At 38.7% G+C, this 11,763-nt stretch overlaps 1 protein-coding gene across 1 annotated transcript in view; it reads right to left on the bottom strand.

The window, feature by feature from the left end:
* Positions 1–7,159: 7,159 nt before the first annotated feature.
* Positions 7,160–11,763, bottom strand: part of Vmn2r60 (vomeronasal 2, receptor 60) — a 79,306-nt gene continuing 74,702 nt past the window's right edge. Inside the window, exon 6 of the mRNA NM_001105057.1 lies at positions 7,160–8,061. Within this exon, the coding sequence (NP_001098527.1) occupies positions 7,160–8,061 (902 nt within the window). The remainder of the gene's footprint in view (positions 8,062–11,763) is intronic.

The raw sequence follows: 11,763 nt of genomic DNA, 5'->3' as shown, positions 1-11,763 counted from the left end.
TATTAAAAAGAATGAATTTATGAAATTCCTAGCCAAATGGATGGACCTGGAGGGCATCATCCTGAGTGAGGTAACACATTCACAAAGAAACTCACACAATATGTATTCACTGATAAGTGGATATTAGCCCCAAACATAGGATAACCAAGATATAAGATATAATTTGCTAAACACATGAAACTCAAGAAGAATGAAGACTGAAGTGTGGACACTATGCCCCTCCTTAGATTTGGGAACAAAACACCCATGGAAGGAGTTACAGAGACAAAGTTTGGAGCTGAGATAAAAGGATGGACCATGTAGAGACTGCCATATCCAGGGATCCACCCCATAATCAGCATCCAAACGCTGACACCATTGCATACACTAGCAAGATTTTATTGAAAGGACCCAGATGTAGCTGTCTCTTGTGAGACTATGCCGGGGCCTAGCAAACACAGAAGTGGATGCTCACAGTCAGCTAATGGATGGATCATAGGGCTCCCAATGGAGGAGCTAGAGAAAGTAGCCAAGGAGCTAAAGGGATCTGCAACCCTATAGGTGGAACAACATTATGAACTAACCAGTACCCCGGAGCTCTTGACTCTAGCTGCATATATATCAAAAGATGGCCTAGTCGGCCATCACTGGAAAGAGAGGCTCATTGGACTTGCAAACTTTATATGCCCCAGTACAGGGGAACACCAGGGCCAAAAAGGGGGAGTGGGTGGGCAGGGGAGTGGGGGTGGGTGGATATGGGGGACTTTTGGTATAGCATTGGAAATGTAAATGAGTTAAATACCTAATAAAAAATGGGAAAAAAAAAAGAAAATATGTTTTCAAAAAAAAAAAATGAAGCCACAACATAAGCAAACGTATGGGACACAATGAAAGCATTTCTAAGTGGAAAACTCATAGTTCTGAGTGCCTCCAAATGAAACTAGAGAGAGCAAACACTAGCAGCTTGACAACACACCTAAAAGCTCTAGAACAAAAGGAATCAAATCCACCCAAGAGGAGTAGAAGGCAGGAAATAATCAAACTCAGGGGCAAAAGCAACCAAGTGGAAACAAGAAGAACTATTCAAAGAATCAACCAAACAAGGAACTGGTTCTTTGGTAAAATCAACAAGATAGATAAACCCATACCCAGACTCACTAGAGGGCACAGGAACAGCATCCTAATTAACAAAATCAGAAATGAAAAGGGAGACATAACAACAGATGCTGAAGAAATTCAAAACACCATCAGATCCTTCTACAAAAGGCTATGCTCAACAAAACTGGAAAACCTGGATGAAATGGACAAATTTCTAGACAGATACCAGGTACCAAAGTTAAATCAGGATCAGATTAATGACGTAAACAGTCCTATATCCCCTAAAGAAATAGAAGCAGCCATTAATAGTCTCCCCAATCAAAAAAATCCCAGAACCACATGGGTTTACTGCAGAGATCTATCAGACCTTCAGAGAAGATCTAATTCCAGTTCTTCTCAAACTATTCCACAAAATAGAAACAGAAGATACTCTAACCAATTCATTCTATGAAGCCACCGTTACTCTGATACTTAAACCACATAAAGAACCAACAAAGATGGAGAACTTCAGACCAATTTCCCTTATGAATATCAATGCAAAAATACTCAATAAAATGCTCGCTAACCGAATCCTAGAACACATCAAAACATTCATCCAACCTGACCAAGCAGGTTTCATTCCAGGGATGCAGGGATGGTTTAATATATGGAAATCCATCAATGTAATCCACTATATAAACAAGCTCAAAGACAAAAATCACATGATCATCTTGTTTTATACTGAGAAAGCATTTGACAAAATCCAATACACATTCATGATAAAAGTCTTGGAAAGATCAGGAATTCAAGGCCCATACTTAAACATGATAAAAAGCAATCTACAGCAAACCAGTAGCCAACATCAAAGTAAATTGTGAGAAGCTGTAAACAATCACACTAAAATCAGGAACTAGACAAGGCTGCCCACTTTCTCTCTACCTATTCAATATAGTACTTGAAGTCCTAGCCAGAGCAATTCAACAACAAAAGGATATTAGGGGGATACAAATGGGAAAGGAAGAAATCAATACATCACTATTTGCAGATGATATGATAGTATATATAAGTGACACTAAAAAATTTACCAGAGAACTCCTAAACCTGATAAAGAGCTTCAGTGAATTAGCTGGATATAAAATTAACTCAAACAAGTCAATGGCCTTTCTCTACACAAAGAATAAACAGGCTGAGAAAGAAATTAGGGAAACAACACCCTTCACAGTAGTCACAAATAATATAAAATACCTTGGTGTGACTCTAACTAAGGAAGTGAAAGATCTGTATAATAAGAACTTCAAGTCTCTGAAGAAAGAAATCAAAGAAGATCTCAGAAGATGGAAAGATATCCCATGCTCATGGATTGGCAGGATCAATATAGTAAAACTGGCTATCTTGTCAAAAGCAAACTACAGATTAAAAGCAATCCCCATCAAAATTCCAACTCAATGTTTAAATGAATTAGAAAGAGCAATTTGCAAATTCATCTGGTATAACTAAAAACCTAGGATAACAAAAACTCTTCTCAATGATAAAAGATCCTCTGGTGGAATAACCATGCCTGATCTAAAGCAGTACTACAGAGCAATTGTGATAAAAACTGCATGGTACTGGTATAGCGACATACAAGTAGACAAATGGAATAGAATCAAAGACCCAGAAATGAACCCACACACATATGGTCACTTGATCTTCGACAAGGGAGCTAAAACCATTCAGTGGAAAAAAGACAGCATTTTCAACAAACGATGCTGGCACAACTGGTGGTTAACATGTAGAAGAAAGCGAATCGATTCATTCCTATCTCCTTGTACTAAGGTCAAATCTAAGTGGATCAAGGAACTCCACACAAAACCAGAGACACTGAAAGTTATAGAGGAGAAAGTGGGGAAAAGCCTTGAAGATATGGGTACAGGGGAAAAATTCCTGAAAAGAACAGTAATGGCTTCTGCTGTAAGATCGAGAATTGACAAATGGGACCTCATAAAATTGCAAAGCTTCTGCAAGGCAAAAGACACCGTCAATAAGACAAAAAGGCCACCAACAGATTGGGAAAGAATCTTTACCTATCCTAAATCAGATAGGGGACTAATATCCAATATATATAAAGAACTCAAGAAGGTGGACTCCAGAAAATCAAATAACCCCATTAAAAATGGGGCTCAGAGATAAACAAAGAATTCTCACCTGAGGAATACTGAATGGATGAGAAGCACTTGAAAAAAATGTTCAGCATCCTTAATCGTCAGGGAAATGCAAATCAAAACAATCCTGAGATTCCACCTCACACCAGTAAGAATGGGTAAGATCAAAAATTCAGGTGACAGCAGATGCTGGCGAGCATGTGGAGAAAGAGGAACACTCCTCCATTGTTGATGGGATTGCAAGTTTGTACAACTACTCTGGAAATCAGTCTGGCGGTTCCTCAGAAAATTGGACATAGTACTACCGGAGGATCCCGCAATACCACTCCTGGGCATATATTCAGAAGATGTTCCAACTGGTAAGAAAGACACATGCTCCACTATGTTCATATCAGCCTTATTTATAATAGCCAGAAGCTAGATAGTACCCAGATGTCCCTCAACAGAGGAATGGATACAGAAAATGTGGTACATTTACACAATGGAGTACTACTCAGCAATTAAAAAGAATGAATTTATGTAATTGCTAGGCAAATGGATGGTCCTGGAGGGTATCATCCTGAGTGAGGTAACCAAATCACAAAAGAACTCGCCTGATATGTCCTCACTGATAAGTGGATATTAGCCCAGAATCTTAGAATACCCAAAATACAAGATACAATTTGCAAAACACATGACTGTCAAGGAGAATTAAGACCAAAAAAGTGTGGACACTTTACCCCTTCTTAGAATTGGAAACCAAACACCCATGGAAAATATTAGAGTGACAAAGTTTGGAGTGGAGACCAAAGGATGGTCCATCTAGAGACTGCCACACCCGGGGGTCCATCCCATAATCAGCCTCCAAACACTGACACCATTGTGTATTCCAGCAAGGTTTTTCCTGAAATGATCCTGATATAGCTGTCTCTTGTGAGGTTATGGTGGTGCCTGGCAAACATAGAAGTGGATGCTCAGAGTCAGTTATTGAATGGAGCACAGGGCCCCCAATGGAGGAGCAAGAGAAAGTACCCAAGGAGCTAAAGGGGTCTGTAACCCTATAGGTGGAACAAGATTATGAACTAACCAGTACCCCCATAGCTCATGTCTCTAGCTACATATGTAGCAGAAGATGGCCTAGTCAGCCATCATTGGGAAGAGAGGCCTCTTTTTTTTTTTTTTTTTTTTTTTGCAAACTTCATATCTCTCAGTACAGGGGAATTCCAGGGCCCAGAGTGGGAGTGGGTGGGTAGGGGAGTGGGAGTGGTTGGGTAGGGGAGTGGGAGGAATATAGGGGCATTTTGGGAGAGCTTTTGAAATGTAAGTGAAGAAAATACCTAATTAAAAAAAGTAGGGTACAGAGCTAAACAGAGAATTTTCAACTGAGGCATAGCGAATGCCTGAGAAGGACATAAAGAAATTTTCTACATCCTCAGTTATCAGGGAAATGCAAATTAAAACAGTTCTGAAATTCCACCTCAAACAAGTCAGGATGGCTAAGATGAAAAACTCAGGTAACACCAGATGCTGGTGAGGATGTGGAGAAAGAGGAATACTCCTCCAGAATTGCAATCTGGTATAACCACTCTTGAAATCAATCTGAGCTGGGCGGTGTTGGCGTACTCCTTTAAATCCAGCCCTTGGGAGGAAGCGGCAGGGGGATTTCTGAGTTCAAGGCCAACCTGGTCTACAAGGTGAGTTCCAGGACAGCCAGGGCTACACAGAGAAACCCTGTCCCGAAAAATATATCAATCTGGAGGTTTTTCAGAAAACTGGAAATAGATCTACCTGAACACGCAGCAATACCATCTGTGGGCATATACTCAGAAGATGCCCTACCATGTACATGTTCAATTATGTTCATGGTGGCCTTATTTCTGATAGCCAGCAGATAGAAAATACTCATATGTCCCAAAATGGAAAAATGGATACTGAAAATATAGTTGATTTTCACAGTGGAATACTATTCAGTTTTTAAGAACAGGGGCATCATGAGTTTTGTAGGCAAATAGACAGAGCTAGAAAATATCCTGAGCAAGGTAACCCAGTCACAAAAGAACACACATGGTATGAACTCACTGATAAGTGGATATTAGCTAGAAATCTTAGAATACCCATGATAGAACTTAAACACCATATGAAGCTCACGAAGAAGGAAGAGCAAAGTGTGGGTCATTCAGTCCAATTTAGAAGGTGGAACAAAATATTCATGGGAGGTAGAGGGGGGGAGAGACCTAGGAGGGAGAGAGGATGGGGAGGTGAAAAGTGAGTAGGATCAGGTGTGAGAGGGGATGGAGAAGAAGTGCAGAGGTTCAGGAAATTGAATGGAGGTGTGTAGCAGTCGGGGACGGGGGATTTGGGGTAACCATTAGATAGTCCCATATGCCAGGGAAGCAGGAGGTTCCCAGGAACCAACTGGGACAACTTTAACCAATATACTTGACAAAGAGGAGATAGAACTTACAGAAACCATATCCAATGGTTAGGCAAGGCCCTAGGTTGAGGGATGGGGACACCCATGCATCTCAAAATATTACCTCAGATTTGCTCCTATGGAAAGGAAATGTAGGGATGAAGACTTGAGCAGAGACTGCCCCACCTGTGGATCCATCATATCTGCAGACACCAAATCACATACTACTGCTGATGCTAAGAAGCACTTGCTGACAAGAGCCTGATAAAGCTGTTCCCTGAGTGCTTCTGTCAGAGCCTGACCAATACAGATGTGGATGCTTGCAGCCAACCATCAGATTGAACCCAGGGACCCCAATGGAGAATTTAAGGGACGAATTGAAGAAGGTGAATGGGTTTTCAACCCCATAGGAAGAACAACAATATCAACCAGCCCGAACCCTCAAAGCTGCCAAGGATTAACCACCAACCAAAATGTATGCATGGAGGGACCCATGACTCTAGGTGTATATGTAGCAGAGGATTGCCTTATCTGGCATAAACAGAAGTGGAGTCCCTTGGTCTTGTGGAAGCTTGATGGCTCATCAAAGGGGGATGCTAGGGAATTGAGCAGGGAGAGGGTAGGATTGTGGAGTACTCTCATAGATGCAGGGGGAACTATTTGTGGAGGAGAAAAGACACCAGGAAGAAGGACAATATCTGTTGTGTAAATACATAAAATAACCAATTAAAAAATGAAAGTGTTTTACTTCTTTCAATGAAGTATATAACCTCCATATTACCTCTGCTGTAGAATTTTACAAACTGCTTCTTAGAGAATACTCTTGTTATTTGAGCTGAACCTGCATTCCTCTCTCCAATGTGCTCATAAAAGCCTCCAAAGCACCTGATCAGACACTCATATCCTGTAACTGAGCTCTAAGTTTATAAAAAAAAATGCTACTTATAACTCAGGCATTTTTTGTAGTTCTCCAAATTAAGAAGCTTCATTTTCTCTCATGTAACAAACATTAAAATAGTAGGAACTTCTACTGTTATTTGAAACCATGACATTTTTTTTCTGATCACTAGAAATAAGAACCTTTCAGATTGATTATTAAAAGACACTTTGCTGTAGTAATGTTCAGTTTATAGAGTAGAAAATAATATAATATTCTGGAGTCCAAAATCAGATAAATCAATCACATGAATTTTTTTTAATATAAGAAGTACAAAATGAGTCCAACGTGATTGACCTCCAGAGTAGCAATTTTTATGCAAAGGAAAGCACTTTATATCCATCTGTTCATGCCACAATTGTATAATTATGAGACTGTAGGCTAACAAGGGCACAGAGTAAAACTATGTTACAAAAAACATGTAATGAATCTCAAACATAAAATAAAACTCATAGTTCAGTACTAGGAGAATTTAATACAATTAGATGAAGAAATTATGAATGTACACAATCACATCATATTATACCTGAATAAGACATTTACAATGCTGTGCCATTGGCTTAACCCATAATATTTAATTTATTATGATAGACAAATTTTAATTTTTAAATGAATTTAAATGAACATTCTTTCTTAAATGATTTTGTGCCTGACACCAAGATAGGAGTTTTTTTCTGGCCTTAACAAAATAATGTAGCACTTGGGGGTAAAAATCAATCCAAGGAGTGCTATATTGGAAGCCAAGATACAAAACACTTCCATAGCCACCATGACCTTCCCCTTTGTGCTATGGTAGACAGGGAGGAAAGTGATCCAAACACAGAAGAATATCTGCATGCTGAATGACAGGAACTTGGCTTCATTGAAGGTGTCAGGCAGATTCCTGGACAAGAAGGCCATGGTGTAGCTCCCAAGTGCTAAGGAGCAGAGGTACCCCAGGACAGTGTGGAAGGCAACTGTTGAACCCATGTTGCACACAATGATGATGTGACCATGTTCAGCATGAGTATCTAGATCAATGAAGGGTGGAGAGGTAACCAACCAGATTCCACAGATAATTAGTTGTATCAGTGTGCAGATGGGAATGATGAAATTAGGGGCTCTTGATACCATTAACCATCTCACCATTCTAGCTGGAACAGTGGCTTTGAATGCAATAACCACTGTAATAGCTTTGGCCAACACTGTGGAGAGAGCCACAGTGAACAAAATTCCAACTGCTGTCTGCTGCAAGATGCAGGTGGTTGTGTTGGGCTGGCCAATAAACAGCAAGGAACTGAGGAAACTGATGAAGAGTGTCAATAGCAGGATGTAGCTGAGAGTCCTGTTATTGGCCTTGACAATGGGTGTGTCTCTGTGCTTCACAAAGACTACAAGAACCACAGCTGTGAGTAGAGTGAAGCATAGTGCTATGATGGTGAGTGCCATTCCCAAAGGCTCTTCATAGGCCAAAAAGCTCACAGATTTCTGGAGGCAGTGATTCTTCTCTGAGTTGGCATAGTGACTTTCTGGACACTGCACACACTGCTCCATATCTGTTTAGAAGTGAGAGTGACTGTCAATCCATCCTCAGGTTTTGCCATTCTCCCCTAATATATTAATTACTCCAAGCTCATTAAAGTGCTTCCTTAGTTATCTTCGTTTATTGTTTTAGAGCTATTTTTATGTACTCTGAATCATTTCAAGTCTATACAGTGCTTATAGTGGCAAAAATTACAAAAGTTCAATGCCTTTGTTCTGTCCTTGTATGCTTTACCTCAATTTGTGACTCTGTTACATCTATTTTATGAGTCAAAACAGATTAGAAAAATATTGTATAATTGTAATTCGATTCTGAGGTCATCTTATGAAAAATGTTTAATTTTGTACATATATTTTATATAATACTGACATTATTGTTTGAAATTCATTTTCTAAATGATGCTCTTCGAATTAGTACCCATATTCATTCATTTTGTAAAACCACTTGGGTACTCCAATTTAGTTTACAGTCTGAATGATTTCAAACTAATAAATGCCATTAAATTCTTGAAACTTAAATTCTTCACAAGTATTTTATTGTTATATTTAGCTATGGCATTATTTGTTAACACATTCGGACAGAACTATTACTAGGTATTAAAAAATAGGTTTTGAATACTCTTAGCCTAAACATTTGTGAGTATTTCCTTAAGTGAAAAAACATAGATACTTCCCTTTATAATTCCATTATTCCTATTACACTAAACCTTTGTGTATTTCTAAAAACTATCACCTCATTAAGGGATTGTCTGTGTTTTATATCTTGAGATAACATTTATTGAGTTTATTTTCAGAAGAATAAAATTTCTCCTTTGATATCTTGTTTTGTTTTGTTTTTTAAATGACTCATTTTCTTCTTATATTTTTTGCACATCAAGACCTTGTCCCTTTGCTTCTATTATGAGTATTTTGTTGTTCCTTTTTTATTGTACAATGTATGCTTTGAGAATAGAATTCCATCTTTGTCTTGATTAAGGACATAATGTCTGTTTCAATAACTAATTTATATAAGGATATCACATTATTTTAACATTAGGTTTTGCTCATTCTATATCTTGCATCAGTGATATCTTAAATTTTAAATTGTTATCATATGTGTTTTTACCATATTTTTCCCTTATGAATGGCTTCAAAATACAATCACTACAATCAAATTTGCAGTATTTGGTACTCATGACTGAAGTTCTCTTATTCTGCACATACTGAATATATCTTTGGACCTACCATATCATATAGCTTAAGTGCAGGGAAGTGATATTTATCAAAGAAGTATTTCATATCTGGTACTATGAACCCATATGAGATTTCATGGTGGTAGGAATTCATATCACATAAAGATAAACTCAATGCTCCCATTAAGCTTAATCTACTTATTGTCAAACAATTGTCTAATGTTTGCTTTTATTTACATCAACACAAGACACTCTCATCCTTACTCCAAGAAGACTATCTTAACAGTGATCTGTGATGGACAAGATATATGGCTGTAAAAGGTCTTGAAATAAGTGATGCTTTAATCCCTATCCACAAACAAGAACTTTATAACTATCCCTTCTAAGGTTTAGTGGAAATAAAGTCATAATGGTTATAAGATGAGGACTGCAAGTTGCCTAGTTCCAGGCAATACATTCATTGCTTTAAGAAACTCTCAAAAATTAAGCATAAGTTTCTTGGTTCATTATGCATTAAAATGGGTTGTAGAAAAATGAGGAATTTATCTTATCCTTCTTTGATATAAAATCTCCTTCAAAGATAATCAAAGAAAGCAGTGAACGATTTCACTAGTGTAAAAATTAATGACTACACTGAGTTCCCATGTACAATTTGAACACAATGGTCATGAAGATGAACATGTTTAAACAAAATAGGTAATGCACCATTTTGAAAAAAAATCATGAAAATGGTAAAGGGATGATTAAGATAGAATGTATTGACAAGTGCAAACAGGAGGGATGTGTACCTCTGATATATTGAATACATGTGGGCAATTGTAAAAAAGTGATATTGAAAAAAGGTAAACAGCATCGAGGATACATATATAAAACAGATAACAAGGGAGATTACATAAAGACCATCTCTTCTCATTATTCCCCCAGACTTTATCTCTCAATGTCATCTTTAGTGATGCAACAGTGCACCAGCTTCAGCCTCCCTTTCTTCCACATCTTATGTGGATACCATAGCTCATCCCATTCAAATCTACCTGCCCGACTCATTGTTGTATCCAACTTTCGAACTCAAACAAACATGCCCTGGTAAAATGTAGACTATAACCTCTAGAAAGCCAAGTGATCTGCCCCAAGACCTTCTACTTACTCTCTGTGTTTTCTTAGACCAGAATCCCCCACACCATTCCCAGCTGTCTAGCAGAATAATTTTGGCAGCCCTTTGTGGCCCCGTGTTCTCACCTTCTGTGGATTCCACAGATCGTGACCTTTGCCTTCCACTCCCCACTTGTTCTTCAACAAAACCCCTCTGTTATCCCAAGAGCTGCTTTTCTGGGGGCAAAAATCAGGCTAACGCTGATGTACAGCAGCACATCTACTGTTCCTTAAATAAAATCCCCCACTCTCATTTCCAACTCTATAAGAGAATATTTTTATCTCCTTTTCTATCAGAACCTGTCACCAAGAGATCACAAGGACCTTCTCCTCGAGTTTTTCTTCCCCTTATTTATTCTAACACCAGCAGACTCCTATACAAGTCCCATTGTCTCCTCATTCTGTGAGGGTGCTCCTGCCACCAACTCCTGCCTCATTGCCCCAGTGTTCCCCATAATTTGGGCGTCAAGCCTACACAGGACCAAGGACCTCCCTAGCCACTGATAACAGATAAGGCAATCCTATGCTACATGTGCAGCTGGAGCCATGGGTCACTCCATGTGTACTTTATAGTTGGTTAGCTCTTTGGGAGGGGAAGTCCTGGTTGGTCAATATTGTTGTTCTTCTTACGGGGTTGCAAACCCACTCAGTTTTTCAGTCCTTCCACTAAGTTCTCCATTGGGTTCCTCATGCTCAGTCAAATGGTCAGTTGTAAGCATCAGAGCATCTGCATCTTTATTGGTCAGGCTCTGGCAGAGCCTCTCAGGAGATAACTATTCCAGGTCCTTGTCAGTAAACACTTCTTGGCATTAGCAATAGTGTCTAGGTTTAGCCACTGTAGATGGGATGGATCTGCAGGTAGGGAAGTGTCTGGATGGCCTTTCCTCCAGTCTCTGCTCCACTCTTTTTCCATACATTTCCTTTAGACAGGAGAAGTTCTGGGTTCTTTTTGGGTGTGAGTTGGTGGCCCCATCCCTCAACCAGGAGTCATCCCTAACCTCTAGATATGGTATCTACAGGTTCCCTCTCCCCTTTGTTGATTATTTCAGAGACTTCAAATTTACAAAAAATAAGAAACAAAAAGAAAGCCGTAACAACACACACTTAGTAGAGATACTTGAATAATTTGTACTCTCCTAAGCTGGAAACTCTAAATACAATGGAAATTTTTATCATTTAATATGACTATCAAAGTTAAATCAAGATCATATGAATATTTAAATAGACCAGTAACACACAGCAAAATATAAGCGGCCATTAAATCCTCCCAAACAAACCATGTCAAGACAAACGATTTTAGTCCAGAATTCTCCTAGATCTTCAAAAAAGATTTAATTCCAATACCTCTCAAATTATTCCATAAGAAGCAACAAAAGGAATATCTGTCAACTCATT

The sequence above is a fragment of the Mus musculus genome, chromosome 7 (assembly GCF_000001635.26).
Source record: "Mus musculus strain C57BL/6J chromosome 7, GRCm38.p6 C57BL/6J".
NCBI lineage: Eukaryota > Metazoa > Chordata > Mammalia > Rodentia > Muridae > Mus > Mus musculus.
Note: the sequence above shows the minus strand (reverse complement) of the source record. Positions and strands in the feature narration are given on the sequence as shown.